Here is an 18454-nt window from a genome sequence, read left to right as displayed (position 1 = left end):
TCCAACCCCACTCAGGGGACTTGTCAGTGAACCTGCATCACTTTCAAGCCCTGGGTTTTTCACCTTACGGGTCTGATGATCGCGGCGTCTCTGCTGAACTTGCATGATTCTGATCACTTTATGAGAATTAAACATGGAGATAGTTTCAAGCTAGCGGCGTGAGCAGAGATTAAACCGGGAGGTGTAGGGGAAGGGACCGAGGTCTTGGTGTGGTCGGCACACAGCAAGTCTGGAGGACCCGTCAGCCTGCCCTGGGTGGGGGAGGTGACCGCCAGCCCGGCCCTGGAGGGGGACGGGATGGAACCGTGCCCGCTGACAGCAAACCCTAACACCGTCACCGGCTCCAGGCAGCTGTCGGCAGCCGGCATTCCGGGCCGTGGGCTCAGTGACAGCCGCCCGCAGCTGCGAGCCAGGATCGGCCGCTTCGGGGAGCGCAGCGCGTCGTCGTCGTCCTCGGCCCGAGCGGTGGGTGCGGTGGGTCGGGCGGCGGGTGGGTCGGTGGTGCGGTGGGCCGGGCGGGTGGGTCGGTCGGGTCTCCGCCGTCCTTCACTCTTACCTTTCCTCGGCGGCAGCGACATTCTTGCACCGGCCGCCGCCTCCCCCTCCCCCACGTGACCCGCGCGCCCATGGTGACGTCAGCGCTCTCCTCCCCTGCCACCTGCACCCTCCCATCACCCCCGCGCCGAGTGTGGTCGCAACCGCCGGCAGGGCAGGCAGAGCGGCCAGTGGGTCCGACCAATCGACAGGTAGGGGTGGAAGGAGAGTGTGAGGGGGGGGGGGTTGAGAGTCGGGGCAAGTGAGCGGCGCTTGCGGGCTTTGTGGCGTCGCGGGGCGCGCGCGCTCAGTGCAGTCAGTCAGCGCCGGCCGGGCGATGTCCCCGGTGCTGAGGTAAATATCCCCCCTGGTACTGAGGTAAATGTGGGGATGTGGAGGTAAATATCCCCCCTGGTACTGAGGTAAATGTGGGGATGTGGAGGTAAATATCCCCCCTGGTACTGAGGTAAATGTGGGGATGTGGAGGTAAATATCCCCCCTGGTACTGAGGTAAATGTGGGGATGTGGAGGTAACTATCCTCCCTGGTGATGAAGTGAATGTGTGTTCCCTGTGGTAAATGTGGTGGTGAGGGGGTAGAATGTGTCCCAGCCTGAGGTAAATATCCTCCCTGGTCCTATGGTAAATGTGGGGGTGGGGGCAGAATGTGTCCCTGGTGTAGGGGTAAATTAGTTTGTGTGTGGGGGGGGGGGTAAAGGGGGAGAATGCGACCCTGGTGATGAAATGGGGGGTGGGGTGTGTATGTGAGGGGTTTATGCCCTTAGTTCTGAAGTAAATAAGGGGCGGGGAGAGGGGTGTCCTCAGTGTTGATGTAAATTTGGGGGGGAGGGGACATGTCCATGATTCTGAGGTAAAAAGGGGGGTGAGAGATGTGTCCTCAGTGTTCAGATAGTGTGGGTGGCAGGCACCAGTGGTGGGGGATGGACAAAGTGCCTGTGAAGGACTGAGACGATGCTGGGCACCAGGCAATCACCATGTGTGGGATGGAGGATGGACAAACATGGCCGAATAGCCTAATTCTGCTCCTTGCCTGTTATAGCTCTAATGATAGACACAAAAAGCTGGAGCAACTCAGCAGGACAGTCAACATTTCTGGAGAGAAGGAATGGGTGACGTTTTGGGTCAAGACCCTTTTTCAGACCTGAAACGTCACCCATTCCTTCTCTCCAGAGATGCTGCCTGTCCCGCTGAGTTACTCCAGCTTTTTGTGTCTATCTTTGGTTTCAACCAGTATCTGCAGTTCCTTCTTACACATGACTATAATGATGACAGGTTCTCTCTCCACAGGTGCTGCCTGGCGTGCATGTTTCCAGTGTTATCCTTCACGTTTTAAGCAACTGCAAGGTTCTGTCTCCAGTACTGTTTTTCTCCTCATTTCTCTCTTCCCACTCGTCTCCTGGCAGTAACTGGTTGGAGGACAAGCCCTCTTGTCAGCTGCCCTCCCCGTTATCTGTTCAATCCATATGTCTTGATTTCCACCATTGTTCTCTCAACATTGTTGCCTCCCCAGTGACTTGAAACATCTTTGTTTTCTGGGTTAGTTTAGTTTAGAGATACACCACTGAAACTGGCTCTTTGCCCAGCAAGTCCATGCCAACCAAAGAGCACCCAGTCACACTAGTTCTATGTTATCCCACTTTCGCATCCACTCCCTACACTCGAGGCAATTTACAGAGGCCAATTAACCTACCAACCCGCACGTTTTTGAGATGTGGGAGGAAACGAGTACCCAGAGGAAAACCACACGGTTAGATGGAGAGCCTTAAAATTCCACACGGACAATATCTGAGGTTAAGATTGAATCTAGATCTCTGGTACTTAGTTAGCAGCTCTACTGGCTGCACTACTGTACCACCCAGGTTTACTACCTGAAATATTAGAGTCAACAGTTTTCTCCATAGATGGTGTCTGACCTGAGTATGTTCAATGCTTTTATTTCAGATTTTTAAATTTTGCAATTCTTTACTTCCCGGTGATGGTTGCAACCTGATTATTATTGGTCTGAATAAAATCAAAGTGCCAAGGATATGAAGGTCGGGTAATGTTTGGGAAGAAATTGAGTGGTGAAGTGGGCTGGGAGGCTCCTCCTGCTCCTATTTTCCATCTTAACTAGTTTTCAATAGACAATAGGTGCAAGTTAATTTTCAGTTAAATTCCATTAATTTGTTTAAATCATGGCCGCTTTAGGGCTCTGAAATTTACTTTAGTGGAAATAAAGATCCCATGAGGTCTGTCTTTGGTCAGGTGGGAGGCATCAGGTTAAAGACACAAAAAGAAGAGTGCACAGTGCAAGTTTGTGATTAAAGGATTGGTGAATGCAAAAGGTTAGACCAGAAAAGCAATGATTAGAGTACCAGGAGTGAAAGATCTGTTCTGCAGGTTGGATTATTATGAACATCTTATATAATATCTATGTTTTTAAAGTAATTTAACAATGAAAGAATGAAAAGCAATGAACTATTGAATACAATTTCAAACGTAATTGTTCCTTTTCATGCTCTCTGCCTGTTTGGATGTAGTTGGTCTCATGATTGACCACATGTGCCTGCTTCAGCTGGTAATTGAGTCACAGCACCCTGTTTTCTGTGCCGTGTAACTTTGTTATACTCAGTGATTTATTTTTTGTGTAATTCTTACACTGTTGCTTCTGATGAGCTGGGAAAAGGAGGATATATTTCTGTCCCTCCTATACAGGGTACTGATTTTGGATGATCAGCCATGATCATATTGAATGGCGGTACTGGCTCGAAGGACCAAGTGGTCTACTCCTGCACCTATTTTCTATGTTTCTATATTCTACAATTTGAAAGCATACCACGTGTGTTGATGAGGCCCAATTCTGCATATGACTCATCTACTTTCTTTAATTTAAGATGCTTGCTTCATTTATTCTGGGATGTAATGACACAGGAACAGCTGAATGCCTGAGATTCCCTTCAGACACACCCAGCTCAATTTGGCCCACTGATGCTTCTGTTGATTTTTTTTTCTCTCTCAAACATTAGGACCATGCTTGTTCCTGCTTCATCTGGCATGCAACTAACATGAGCCTGCGTGTTAGTTGTCTAGCTTTATGTCAATGCATTGTTTTGTTGTAAGGGTTGTACATTAGCATGCCAAGTTTTACTCATTCAAGTTTTCATTTCCAAGTAATATCTTTACATACAAGCAAACAAGGACACCGGTTTCCTGAGGATCATTGTTCAATTAATTTTTCTCATAGTTTTGTAGTGAAGTAAAAGTATGAATGGTTAGTGTGGCTACAGCAACTTGTGTTTAGAAAACTATTCTAATGTAAAGCTTCCCATGGTACTTAAAATCTTTCTCAATGGGACAAGAATATATAAGGGCAGATAATAATAATAATGGTCAAAGAGTCTAAATCCTGAATCTACCTGTCCAACAGCACTAGCAGTATATCGTCATATATCGTGAAAAAAATGTGATGAGGACTATCTGATTCCTGGTTTAAGATGAGTTCAAAGCAATGTTAGTGATTGCATGTGGTTCAACACCACATGCAACACAATTGATTATTTTATTGTAGCTATTCTATATATTCTTGGTGACTATTATTAATTGTCATTGCGGGTAATACGCCTCGCAATGTCAAGTGGATCATGCCCACACAATTTATTTTCCATGTATCTATCTGAATTTATTTCTCCACCTGATAGTAATACAGTGCAAGTCATTGTTTTATTGTGTCTCATCTGCATGTGTCAGCAAGCTACTAAGCATTTTTTAAACAACTAAAAACATTTGTAACCTTAAATAAATCAGCTGCAACAGTATGCAGACTAAGTCACTTTGAAAAACTGATGATTGTGAAAAAGGAACATTGGTAATTTTGATCAAAAAAAATATTAGTGTAATCTTTGACTGAATTTATTTATTTTTCTTCTAGAGTAAAATGCTGCGTTTGCAATGTAAAGCAAAGAATGGAACCCATCTGATGCAAGGGCTGACTTCAACATCTAGTGTTCAAGAGTTGAAAGATAAGGTGGAAGAACTAACTGGAGTTCCATGTGCTCTGCAAAAAATTATGGTGGGATTTCCTCCATCCTCCCTAGATCTCCGTAATGGGGACCTAGTTCTCAAAGATTGTGCAATCAAATCCGGTAAGTGTATTAAAGGCCTTGTCTAGATAGGAAATATGAAGAGTACGTGCTGCTTTATGCAATTGAGAGGCAAGAGAAAGTCAGTGTCGAAACTGAATGGAGAGGTTTACGAAAGCGATCAGCCAATAGACAATAGGTGCAGGAGTAGGCCATTCGGCCCTTCGAGCCAGCACCACCATTCAATGTGATCATCGCTGATCATTCTCAATCAGTACCCCGTTCCTGCCTTCTCCCCATACCCCCTGACTCTGCTATCCTTAAGAGCTCTATCTAGCTCTGCATTGATACATGAGAGGCTGAGATGTGAGCACTGAATGCAGTACACTGTATTGGAAGAAGTGCAAGTGAACTACTACTTAATCTGGGCAATGATTGGGTCTCTGGATAATGGGGAGAAAGAGGACAGGTGTTGGTTCTCCATTGTTTGGTTGGGGAGATGCAAGCTGATTTAATATTATTAGTGCCTCCCATTCAGCACGTTTCATGACAATGTTGGAGTTTTACCTTGATCAACAAGTTTAGTGTGTAAAGTTCTGCAATGTTTTGATTAAAGTTTTTTTTCACTTCTGTGAAAGAACGTATGGGAGTTTGGGGGAGGTGAGGTGAGTGGTGGGGGTAAGGCATCAGCCCATATTTGATAATCACCAGAAAATCAAATGGAGAATTCAGAAGAGATGTCTTTATCCAAAGTGTAGTGAGCAAGAATGTTCAACAGTTCAACAGTTCAACAGAGCTTTATTTGTCATTCGGTACCAAGGTACCGAACTAAACTACATAGAAGTCACACAAAAAATAGAACACAAGACACATGACCCCAACACAAACGTCCATCACAGTGACTCCAAACACCCCCTCACTGTGATGGAGGCAACAAAACTTCCACTCTCTTCCCCACGCCCACGGACAGACAGCTCGTCCCCGACCGACCCGCACAGTCCCCGCAAAGGGATGGAAGTCCCCGCGGCCGAGCCGCACCGGGCGCTGAAACGTCTCGCGGCCGAGCCGGGCGATTGAAGGCCCCGCGACCGAGCCGTGCGCAGCTAAGTCCCGCGGCCGCGCCGGGCGATGTTAGGCCCCGCGGCCGAGCCGCACCGGGCGATGGAAGGCCCCACGGCCAAGCCGCACCCCGCGCCGTGAGGAAGAGACCTAAAAGAGAAAGGTTTCCCCCACCCCCCACCCACACCACCACCCCCCCCCCACCCACACCACCACCCCCCCACACATACACAACCAAAAAAAAACAAAAACCATCCCAACACCGACACACAACAAAAAAAAAAAGGAAAAAAGACGAACAGCCTGCTAGCGAGCAGCAGCCGTTAGGCGCCGCCAAGTAATACTCTACCATAGATTGGCCGAGTTGAATATATTTAGGCACAAACTAGGGAAAGGCAAGGGAATGGAATGTAAGTTTGTACTGGTGGGATTAAATGAGCAAAAGCCTAAAGTAAAGAATGAATACTGGTTTAAACAACTTGGTGTGATAGATCTGTCTCTTTGTGTATTCCTTGTAATTTTATTGATGTGTTTATTGATGACTATTATTAAGCCAATTATGAAGTAAACAAGTAGGTTATATTAATTATTTTTTCCAGGTGATACTTTAATTGTGGAAGAAGAAAGGGATGTAATGAAAGCTAAAGCCTCCATCTCAAAGCTTGGTGCTGAAAGTTCAGATAAGAAGGCTTTCCCACAACTGACTCGACACGTCGTCCCTGCAGACAATTCATGTCTGTTCACAAGCATTCATTACGTGGTAGAAGGTGGTGTTTGTGAGCCAACCTGTGCCCCAGAAATGCGAAACCTGATAGCTCAGATTGTGGCAAGTGACCCCGAGTCGTACACAGAAGCAGTACTGGGAAAAAGTAATTTGGACTACTGCAATTGGATTTGCCAGAATGACACATGGGGAGGGGCCATTGAAATCTCCATTCTATCCAAGTTTTACCGGTGTGAGATCTGTGTTGTAGATGCGCAGACAGTGCGGATAGACAGGTTTGGAGAGGATGTAAACTACACAAAGCGTGTGCTTCTGATTTATGACGGAATCCATTATGACCCATTAGAACAACAATTTGAAGATCCTGAAAGCCCACCACAAACCATCTTCTCAACAGCTGATGATGTTATACTTGCTCAAGCACTGGAGTTGGGAGATGAAACTAGAAGAAAACGGCAATTTACTGATCTGAACAGGTTCACCCTGCGTTGCATAGTCTGCCAAAAGGGCTTGGTGGGTCAGATAGAAGCAAGGGAGCATGCTAAGGAGACGGGACACACCAACTTTGGAGAGGTGTGATGTTCTGAATATTATTATCTACCTCACTTTCCTGGAATGCACTGGAATAATGAATCTCTTTCGGAATGAATTTGAATTTAAACACTGGGTTGATTAAAACCTGAGCTGATCAAATTGCTGGTTGTTTGCAAAGGTTAGTCTTCATTCTTGAACAACTGTTTACATATTAGGAATTGATTGAGACTACTAAATCTAAACTATTATAAGCCTTTTATTAAATATATTAACAAAATACTGCTCAGGTTTAACATCCATTCAGATTACTTAAACAATGAAGAAATTTAACTGCCTGAGAATTATCAATTGTAAGTGGTTTCGTCAAATTTTGATTGTGGCTGAACGCATCTGCAAGAGTGAGCCATAACTGAAAAATCTGAAAAACAACTAGCAGAAACAATAACTGTAAACCTTTTGGAAACCCGCTTGCATTGGTATTAATTTTGGAAGATTCTTACAATTCATCATACCATCCCTCCGTGGAAGGTGAGGGTTGCCTTTTTGTGTGATTCAACAACCATTTTATGGTCTGCTATGGGAATTGCTACACATCCTGAAGTACTGCCTTGATCCCTAGCTTATGTAGAAGTTCTTGCAATCTTTTAAAATTTATTGTTCAGCTCAGTAATGGTTATTGCACATTTGCCCAGTCGCCTGCTTTCACAGCCAAAGGGATGTTTTGTTGAACAGCCCAAGACACTAAGTCCAGGAATCTCTACCCTTGATAAGTATTGTAATGGCATTGTATTTCTGACACTATGAGACTGGACTGAATTATACACAACCATAGTATTACGCAACTAATTACATGGAATGCTTACCACACTAAAAAACATTATAGAGTCAGACTGTTACTTGAAGATTAATGCTGATAGATTTAGTTACAAATGAAGTGAGTGTAGATGCAGCAAAATACAAATTGCTGGAGAAACTCAGCGAGTAAAGAAATGTGTGGGAGTGAGAGAAATTGTCAACGTTTTGGATCATAATTCCGCATCGGATGGTCGACGCAGAATGTCATAGATTCCTCATACACTGCAGATGTGCTCCAACTGCTAGGTTTCATCAATTATTTTTTGCTCCTAGTTTCAATTAGATGTTGTATAGACATGCATAGAACTAGCACTGTATTGATGGTATAATTATTTAGAAAATAGCCAAGATTGTATCAGTCCAGATGCAGTTAATATAATTGATTTCTGAAGAAATAATCTTTCATTGATTTCCTGATGTGAAGTTTCTTTGTAGATTCCTACATGACCACATGGATTTTTTTCTTTAATTCAGTTAAACTGTCAGAAATCTTGGTCAAAAGGCAGGCCTGTGTATGTCCGTCTCCAGAGGTTTCTCAACATGGAGCTTTCAGTTAATTATATGATTGTGCTTCTTACCATTGACTCAATAGGATGCATAAGAATTGATGGTTTTTCAATCTAACGATTAACATGTGCATCCTAATTCAAGAACAAAATTTAATTCCAGCCTGCGCCTTATAAACTGATCCCTGTTTTAAAGATTACTATGGGGGAAAAAATGGTTTGCATCTATTCAGAATTATGCCAGAATTGGGGCCATTTTGGGCATTAGTCACCCTTCAAAACATTTTTCTTTAAAAATAATTTAAGTGTTGATTAATTGAATAATTGTTTGCTTTAGTCACAAACATTTTTTATAGTAGGTATGCTTCCATGAGAAAGATATATTAGTACATAAATGTTTTAGATTTTTTGATCTTTACGTTAACTATTTTTAATGACCGAATGGATTGGATGTGAAGGCTCATTTAACAAATATTATTTCTGGCAACTTGAAAGCATAGCATGTCCAGTATACAATAGATGATGGCTTTTAGTTATTGTGTGCAACCATTACTCGTATTACTAATTTAATGTTTTAAGTAAAAACCTGTTATAAATACAATAAATATTTGGGAATGCCAAGTTTACTTTGGGCAGAAAGCAGATTACTGCCACAAATCAACCAATTTAGAGAGCATCTCAGTAACACATGCTGTATGTTGCTGTGCCTCAAAAATGCTGCTTCTATTGTGGCAGTACCATTTTTATTTCAAGCAAACAGGCCTCTTTCAAGTATTTTCGGTGGGTCCATGTAAATTCACAACTGAAAGATTCACAACATTTGCCACTCCCATTGAAACCAAAACTAATCTGTCAAATCTTCACAAAATGATGGAATTACTATCTCATTTACATGATAAATGTTCATACTCTCAAGACCTCCGAGCATTTTTTTTCGTTGCTAATCTCTCCTTTTCATTTTCAATAAACTTGCATGTCAGCATCTGCATCCCTCTGGGAAAGAGGATTCCTCATTGCTATGCCTTTGGCAAATAGCCGCCTGTACTACTGCTAAATGCCTGCAAGTGGCATTCAAACTCAGGTGGTGGAGAATTTCACAGGTTTATCACTCTGTGGGTAAAGAGCTTTTTCCTCATCTCAGTACTACATGACCTACCCCTTATCTGTAATCAGTGACTCCCATCATCAGAATCAAGTTTCCTGCATCTTGTCTCTCCAGATGGGCTAAAATGGGTTTCTATGAGCTCCCCAAGCCTAATTAATTCAATTACTCTTAATACATTAAATAATAATGTGATAGTAGTGCAGTTTTTGACTGGATAGTCTTGATCTCAGTCTGAAGACAGGTGACTCAAATGTCAACTGTGTCCAATTGCCTCCACAGAAGCTGCCTGACTCAAGTTCCTCCAGTGATTTTGTTGTCAAAGTAATTTGGGCCAAATAAAAAAACATTTGGTTTTCAATAATTTCGCATTTGAAGATAATTGATATTTTATATGGGTCAAAGTTGCTGTCGACTTGGGTTTAGTACTCTTCATCCTGCTGAGAACACATCGCGTTCAGGTTAACTACTGAGAGCTAAATATGTACTGCAAGGCTCACATTACGTCAATTCTCCCACTTGTAGTTAAATATACACATGGACTATAACCAAAGAACCAAAATATGAGCTAATATTAGTTGTGAATTCTGTGTTTCATGGCCACTGAAGGGTATTTGAATCTTCATCACACAGACTTCACTGTTCACTTCATCTTGCACTTCATATTTAGCAGAAGCATAATCCGAGTACTTATTTGCTTTAGCGTCAGCATTTAATGCCAGAATGCTGATTTTAAATATTCTGATTTCCTGAGAGATTAGTCATGGAAATATTTTACATCAAAACACCATAGTTTCCTGGTGTCTTGGTTCATTTCAAAGCAACATTATGCTACACATATCCAATGTTTACAGCCTCTCTTATTGGAAGATTCAATGCCAACAGATTAATTGTAAACACGAGAGCATGATATAAATTCAAAAGGGAATTGGAGAAGCACTTCAGGCAAAATAATTTGCAAATCTTCAGGGAAAGAATGGTAGAATTGTTTCTACAAAGAGCCAGCATGACTCTACAAAGAGCCAGAATTGAGGGACTGAATAGGCACTTTCTGTGGTATGACAGGTCTATAAATTTATGAAAGGGTAATAGAAAGCAAAAATAATAAAAGGTGACAAGCTTTTAGAATATTGACAGAGGTGAGCAATGTCTTGCAAAAACAAAGTGAAATTGCTCATGGTGCACTTGTACTGAAATAAGAAAAGTTAGTTTTGACATATCAGAGAAATACTTTGTTATATAAATTAACATATTGCAGTACATTCACTTGACAAATATTTTAAAATAAGCTTCAATAACCTATCATTGTATGCATGCATAAACTAACATATCAGTCCTGTATTCGTGTAAATTGTGTGGTTAAGTGTTTGTAGAAAGACAAATGTAAAACACAGTTGGGTTGGCATGTGATCTTATGAGTCCTTGGGGATGTTACAATCTGCAACACTTGTTCAAGATTTTCCTTATGCTGTTTTTCATAAGAGCATTATCATTATCTTAAAATTCAAGTTAAGCAGGTGTGTTGTGTAAGAGCTGACAACAAAATGTACCCTTTAAACCGTTGTACTCTGTTACACTTAGAATAATTGAGATTTTAATTAAACTGCATGGAATGATAGATTGTGGAGAGAGAAAAAATAAAAGACTGAACAGAAAAAAATCCCAAGGGCTAAACTTGTTCCCCTTGTATTTTGACCCTAGTATGGTTTTGCAGAAAATCACAAAATTGCAACTAAGCTTGTACGTCAAACTGAAAGCAAGGCTGCAGTTAGTAATGTGTCGACTGCATATTGCCACCAGTGATCAGATTTATTTGGTTTATAATATAAATATGAATTAAGATGTGCATGTATCAGTTTCTATCCTTCTGTAATTTAATGATTTGGTGTACAATTAGATAAATAATTTTAATACTTCATGTACATGTGAAGATTGAAATTAGCAGATATGCCAAGCAAAGATCAATATATTTGGCAGTGGGTTAGTGAATGCATGTAATACCACTTTGTGCCAATCATTTCTACATGTAGTTTCAGAAGGGTTTTATGCTTCAGTAGATAAACCTTAGTTGGGCAAGGGTTTTGTGCATTGTGAACAAGGAACTACTTTCAGTTGCGGTTATGACTTTGAGCAGCTTAATTTTTGCTTACTAATGTATTTGCATGCCTTCAGAATGATCCTTGCTGCTTGGCATTGAACATTACATCTCACTGTCTAAAAGAGGAAAAATCAAACATTACTTGAATCAGGATAACTGCTATAATGGTTTTTCATAAACTGAGGGGTGGTGATTTTTAAACATATTCATTTAGAATTGATTTATTATTGTCATACTATTTGGTATTGATAACTTGGAATTAGAAATTACTTCATGTGTAATTGGTTCTAATATTTTAAGAATATGATACCCAAATGGATAACTACAATTGCTACTTAAATAAATGTCTGAGAACTAAATTATGTCTAGTCTTACCAGATTGGGCAGCACAGTGGTACAGCTAGTTGAGCCCCAGCATCGGAGAACCAAATTTAATCCCGGTTTCTGCTGTTTTGTGGAGTTTGCATGTTCTCTCTGTGACGATGTCTGATTTCTTTCCACATCCCCAAGGGGTTGATAAATTAACTTGCTCCCATGAATTACCCTTAACGTGTACATGGGTGGTAGAATCTGCGGGTGTAGATAAAATGTTAGAAGATTTATATGGGATTAATGAAGGATTATTTATTGTAAGTTAATTGTTGATGGTTGAAAGGCCTGTGTCCTTGCTGCTTCCATCTATAATTCTGATTGTTACACCATGATGGTTAATTTACTCTAATATTTCCATTAAAAAGCTCACCCCCATCCTTTAAAACCTCATCAAATTCATTTTTAGTCCAGTTTTTTTTTTTAAAATTCTTCATGGTATTCTTTCTGCAAACTTTTGTGAAGTGCCTCAATGTACTGATGTCAATGGTGCTATACAAACAGAAGCTGCTGATATTACTGGGACATACTGGGAAAATTAGTTCAAGATTTGGGCTTAAAGTGGAAAACAAGTATTTTGTCTACATCCTTGGATCAAAGGATTAAAACAAGCTAGCTATCTCACACACAGAAAATAAATGATTTAGCAGGTGCTTGTAGTTAATTGTGAAAGCCAGCTGAATTATTTATGAATGCAATTAGTCTTCAAATTCTATATAATTCAAACATGTTTTGCTTCTAAGTGGGCATGGTGTACTTGGCACAGTTGTTTGGACACCAAAGATAGACACAAAATGCTGGAATAACTCAGTGGGACAGGCAACATCTCTGGAAAGAAGGAATGGGTGATGTTTCGGGCCGAGACCCTTCTTCAGGTTGACTTGTCTAAGTAAAATTCCAGGATATAAATGAGAAGTGGCAGGTTGGATCCAAAATTAAGTCTCAGTAAATGGAAAACATCTGCAAGGCCTCGTGCTTGTGACTTGCATTTAAATGTACAGTTGACATTTGTTGATTTGACCAAGATTTACAGGAAAAAAATTCTAGGTTGCAAAATGTATCACTGGATAGGTTAGATGGGCAGAAAAACCAGCAGCCCCATTTGCTTAGACCTGTGTCTAGGTAGCAAAATGCAATTTCCACTCGTTTACATCACATGACAAATTATCAGTTATAGTTAAATGCCAGTAAACCTTCCTCCAAGATGTGGAGAAGTTTAAATATTGGAAACAATCTTTTTGAATATTAAATTCTGTACTTGGGTGAATCCTTTGGTTTACTGATTGATTTAGTCACTCTATTTGGTATACTCTTTCCAGTGATTTTCCTGGTTGACTTATGACCTCCATAAATCTGAGACTGAGATAATCTTGTTTTCTGGATCATGGACACTACTGAAACCTGATGTGTTTACATGGGCCTTGGAAATTTTAATAATATCCATCATATCCATTGAAAAAATATTAGACCTGAGTGCACTAATGACTTATTTTGGGTAGACTGCATTTTAGAAGATTTAGCAATTACTACTGCCAGCTGGGATCCTATGGCCAAAGTAAAAACATCATACCTTGCATTTATGAGTTATAAATATAAATGCAAGGAATTTTTAAAGAAATTTCTGACATTTAAAATAAGTTACAGGCAGCAAGGTGGCACAGCGGTAGAGTTGCTGCCTTACTGCACCAGAGACCCGGGTTCAATCCCGACTGCAGGTGCTGTCTGTACGGAGTGTTCGTTCTCCCCATGACCACGTGGGTTTTCTACGAGATCTTCGGTTTCCTCCCACACTCCAAAGACATACAGGTTTGTAGGTTAATTGGCTTGGTATAAATGTTAATTGTACCTAGTGTGTGTAGAATAGTATTAATGCGCGGGGATCGCTGGTCCATGCGGACTCATGGGCTGAAGGGCCTGTTTCCGTGCTGTATCTCTAAACTAAACTACGCAGGAATCCCTCAACAGGTTGGGTAAGAGCAAAGGAGAGAGAGAGAGTGAGCTTGCATTGTAGGTTGCTTATTTATTTATATATATGTCTTCCAGTACTACTCTTTTGGTTGTGGTTTTGACGTTTAGTTGGTGTGGGTGAAGTTTGTTTGCTTGATGTTTTTGAATATAAGGAAAGGAATATGATTACAATGACCATGGGGGGGGGGGGGGGAGTGGCCAGGGTGCGACTCGTCCTTGTTTATGCAGCTGGCCCCCACTGCTGGACTCTGCAAGGAGTCCAACGTTGGTACGTCTTTGGTGAGATTTTCCAGCACGCGAGCTGAAGAATATGCTTGCTGATTCTGCACCAGGTTAGGCTTTGAGCAAGCTTCACAAGCCTATTCATTTCATCACAGATGATAAAGCTGCAATCAACGTGTAAGAATGAGCTATGTTTTTTTAATTATTTTTGTGTTGGAATTCTTAATTTTTTACCTTTTTAAATGTTTGTTTAATTTTAACAACTTTTGAATGCTTTCAAATTTCGGCTTAGACAGCAAAGCTTGGGGGGTGTGACTTTGGCATCTGTCAAATGTCATCTTATTAGGTTCCTGGGCAGAGCTTTGGCCCTGTCACCTAACCTGATAATGGTGTACAATGGTCCTATTGATTGGATCCAGGCTTCATTCACTCGGGATCAGAACCAGATAAGTTTGCCACGTTGGGCTGCAAACCATCTAGCACGCGTTCACAGCTGGGTCCATTGAGCAAGAACGCTGGTAAATCAAAACATAATTTACAAACAGTGCAAGGAATCAGCGGGCTGCCTGTGGCTAGGGATGGTTATTTCAGTCCAATGATCTTTGTAGGTCAATGACCTGAAACATTGACTGTCTCCACAGCTGCTTCCTGATCGCCAGGTATTTCCAGCATTTCCTGTCTTTATTAAAGATGACGACACATTGATGCTCACAGAGCTTGAATAAAATGTCCCAGCTGCTGCTTCATGTGGTTTACATAAAACAAATTTGTTTTATTCATTTGTCTCATGATCTTGAGGAGGTGTAACATGATATCAAGTTATGGTCAGAAACTTAGAGGGAAGTCTTAAAAATGCACCACGGTGATACAGGGTTGGTGCTTTGGTTTCCTCCCACATCCCAAAGACATGTAATTTGCAGGGTAATTGGCCTCGAATTTGCTGCTAGTGTGTAGAGGGTGGAAGTGGGAATTGAGAGAACTAGAGTGAATGGGTGATCAATGGTCTTGGTGGGCCGAAGGGCCTGTTTCCATATTGTATCTCTAAACTAAATGGTACAAACAAATAATGATTCTTTCAGAGTGAGAATTAGCCTTAAATAGAATTGAGTATTTGGGTGTGATGTGGGCTCGGTATAAACTGGTGCGTACACACACCCAAAAATGTACAGGAGATGAGGTCATTGCAACTCCTTGCCCTGATTGTGCATTGGCCATTCCATCTTGGGTTGGTTGAAACCAGTAAGTATCTGATGAGCTATTCTGTTGTGAATGCTGGTTTCCTTCCAGCTTCAGGTGTCATTTCCATCTTTTCATAAGTGGGTAATGGGGAGAAAATATGCAGCTAGAAGCTTTCATAATTGAATGGATCTAGTTACTGAAACCTGAGGTAAGAGTGATTATTTGTCATATGCACAAGATATAAACTGAAACGATGTAATCCTTCTGCTTTATAGGCGTGAGGTCCAACAACAATATACTATAACAATAAATGACCAGTTATTCAGATCAAAACCGGACCATGATAGTGCAACAAGTATGTAGAACACCCATAGTAGTGCAAAGTCCATAGAGGTTTGATGCTGAGGTAGGGTTGTCTAGGGTGCATCACAAACCTAATGGTTGAAGAGAAGAAGCTGTTCTTGAACCTTGAGGTCACAGTTCTCGGGCTTCTGTATCTTCCTAATGGTAGCAGTGTGATCAGAGTGGTGAGGGTCTTTGAGATTAACTGCCGTTTTGAGGGAGTGCTACCTGTAGATCCCTTTGAAGTCGGTAACAATGATGGACTGAGCAATGTCCACCTCTCTGCAGCCTCCTTCATTCTTGAGCATTTGAATTTCCCACCCAGGCCTGTGGTGACAGGTGTATAGTCACCTCGCTTCCCCTTCCTGAAGTCGACAATCAGCTCCTTGGTCATGCTAATGTTGAGCAAGACCACTCAACCTGGTACCACTCAACCTGTGATCGATCTCCCTCCCATACTCCAACGTTATGTTATTTGTCCAACAACGATGATATTATGGGTGAATTTAAAGATGGTGTTGCTGGTAAAGCACAAGACTGAGTATACAGCCCTGAGGTGCCCCAGCGTTGATGGTTAGTGAGGAGATGTTGCCAATCCGCACTGATGGAGGTCTACCAATGAGGAAATTGAGGATCCAGTTGCATAGGGAAGAGTGGAGACCCAGTTTGGCAATGCCATAGTCGTGCAGCACAGAAACAGGCCCTTTGGCCTAACTGGCATGCTGACCAAAATGCCTCATCTACTTTTGTCCCATTTGGCCCATATCTCTCCAAGCCATGTACCTGTCCAAATATGTTTTATGAACTTATTGAACCAGGCTCCTATTAAATTAAATTGTATCTGTTTTAGGGTCAACTGCAAATTAACTTATCATGCCTTGTACATTCTCATCCAAATTATTGATATATGATGTACGATGTTAATTAAACGGCAAGCTGTGATCTATGAACAACAGCCTGACATGTGTTCCTGTTGTCCAAAAGGTCTAGTCCCATCTGTCCTATCACATCTGATGCGGTTGGTGGATTGGAGTGTGTAAGACGGGAGTTGATTTGTATCATAACCATCCTCTCAAAGCATTTCATCATTAGATATGAGTGCCATTAATCAGTAGACACGTTAGACAATGGTTTTAAATATGAAAACAAATTTTCTCTTTCGTGACTATCATCTGAATCAACTAACATTAGCTAAGTTTCTAAGGATAAGTATTTCTTTGGACTGCATTTGAGGGAGATGTATATGACTGGTACTTCACCCGACTCTTACAGCAATCTAATTGTTGAGCTTGATGATATTTTAGATGTGTGTTTGTATGTAAATTGTGCAAGGATAGTTATGCAACACAGTAACAATGTGATGTGCGATTATAATTGGTTTCAAATAGCAATGTGAATTTTTCCCATATTTCAGACACTGTTGGCAAGAAAAGAATGAGCATTTAACAAGTTGGTTATACTTCACTGCAGCTAAAAGTACCTGAATGCCAGGTGAAGAGACACAAATCCTCATGGACGTATCTATGGCTATTCTCTGGGTGTATCTGGTCATCTATAATTTATACTTTTTTTCAGAAAACAAAATAAACTGAAGGATGTGTTACATGAGCTTCTCACTTTGTGTCTGTGTATTCTTAGCACCGGCATCCAGCAAGGATGCAGGGTTTTACCTTGCCCTCGACCCTCATTATCTACTGATTTGCTAGCTGCGGATCTGTGCACTGTAGATTTGCCCCAAGGCTCCATCTCTTTCCCAGCAAATAAGTCTGTAGGTGTGTCCCTAATGAAGCAATCATTGCATAAATACAATGCTCATTTTCTAAACCACTTGTGTCAACCACAGCAAGGAACTGCAGATGCTGGTTTAAACAGAAGATAGACATCAAACGCTGGAGTAACTCAGTAGGTCAGGCAGCATCTCTGGAGAAAAGGAATAGGTGACGTTTTGGGTCGAGACCCTTTTCTCCAGAGATGCTGTTTGATCCGCTGAGTTTCTCCAGCTATTTGTGTCTATCCCTGTTCTGCACTGTCCCCCATAAGAGAATACTCTATGTTACTCTGTTACTCTGATTTAAGAAGCTCCAATCACATTTCAGGATTTAACTTTTCCCCAGTTACACAATCTTTTCCAAAATTATTCTTATAATCTCAGGAAAGCTTCATTTTGTGTGTGGACACTTTATTGATTTTGATTGAACGATCATATGAATTTATAGATTAACATCATTTGAGGAAGGATGTCGCAAAATGCAAAGTGAACAATAAAGTATTCAAGTCTGATTTATGATTGAAAACTCTGTTCCACATTTGTTCTGTGGTCATGTGGCACCATCTTCTTAATCTGCCCATCTACAAATAACTCCCTTCTGATCTGAATTTATTTTTTGCCTACAGCACCTCTAATTAAAATCGATTTGTGGGTGGTAGTTTAATATTTAGAAATAAATGAAGGGAAATTTTCCTTATCTCAAAATGTGGTTGAGGTTGAAAGATTAATTTCTGATGCATGCATTCATTTTTGAATAAAAAGAGTGGAGTGTGCCCTTGAGTTCCGCCCAATACTTGGTCATCGAAGTGTACAGCAGGGAAACGCATTTTGTTCTATTCCGTTTTGTTCTATCCATGTTCTCCAAAGATGCTGCATGACCCGCTGCGTTACTCCAGCACTCTGTGAAACATTACCTATCCATGTTCTCCAGAGATGCTGCCTGACCCACTGAGTTAGAAACAGAAAAATAGGTGCAGGACTAGGCCATTCGGCCCTCATGGATGATCATCCAAAATCAGTGCCCCATTCCTGCTTTTTCCCCATCAAGTCAAGTCAAGTCAAGTCAAATTTATTTGTCACATACACATACTCGATGTGCAGTGAAATGAAAGTGGCA

The 18454-nt window shown here is 41.3% G+C and overlaps 2 protein-coding genes across 6 annotated transcripts in view; one reads left to right on the top strand and one right to left on the bottom strand.

Annotated features, from left to right (window-relative positions):
- The window catches only part of LOC144605178 (6-phosphofructo-2-kinase/fructose-2,6-bisphosphatase 2-like), a 42918-nt gene extending 42305 nt beyond the window's left edge, over positions 1-613 (bottom strand). For all 3 annotated transcript variants that reach the window (XM_078420262.1, XM_078420265.1, XM_078420264.1), the window contains exon 1: positions 557-613. In XM_078420262.1, coding sequence (XP_078276388.1) covers positions 557-578 — 22 coding nt within the window. In that variant the 5' untranslated portion in view covers positions 579-613. The remainder of the gene's footprint in view (positions 1-556) is intronic.
- yod1 (YOD1 deubiquitinase) lies at positions 607-17172 on the top strand. 3 transcript variants are annotated; one of them, XR_013548828.1, is made up of 4 exons: positions 607-746; positions 4461-4674; positions 6270-7106; positions 16984-17172. XR_013548828.1 is itself a non-coding variant. In XM_078420266.1 (3 exons), the coding sequence occupies exons 1-3, from the start codon at positions 627-629 to the stop codon at positions 6971-6973; spliced, it is 1038 nt and encodes a 345-aa protein (XP_078276392.1). In that variant the 5' UTR covers positions 607-626; the 3' UTR covers positions 6974-17172. The 3 variants fall into 3 exon arrangements, 2 of the variants coding, with proteins under 2 accessions (XP_078276392.1, XP_078276393.1); XM_078420266.1 differs by having other exon boundaries at positions 6270-17172; XM_078420267.1 differs by lacking the exon at positions 607-746 and adding an exon at positions 787-888 and having other exon boundaries at positions 6270-17172.
- Positions 17173-18454: the final 1282 nt, after the last annotated feature.

The sequence above is a fragment of the Rhinoraja longicauda genome, chromosome 24 (genome assembly GCF_053455715.1).
Source record: "Rhinoraja longicauda isolate Sanriku21f chromosome 24, sRhiLon1.1, whole genome shotgun sequence".
NCBI classification, from domain to species: Eukaryota; Metazoa; Chordata; class Chondrichthyes; order Rajiformes; family Arhynchobatidae; genus Rhinoraja; species Rhinoraja longicauda.
Note: the sequence above shows the minus strand (reverse complement) of the source record. Positions and strands in the feature narration are given on the sequence as shown.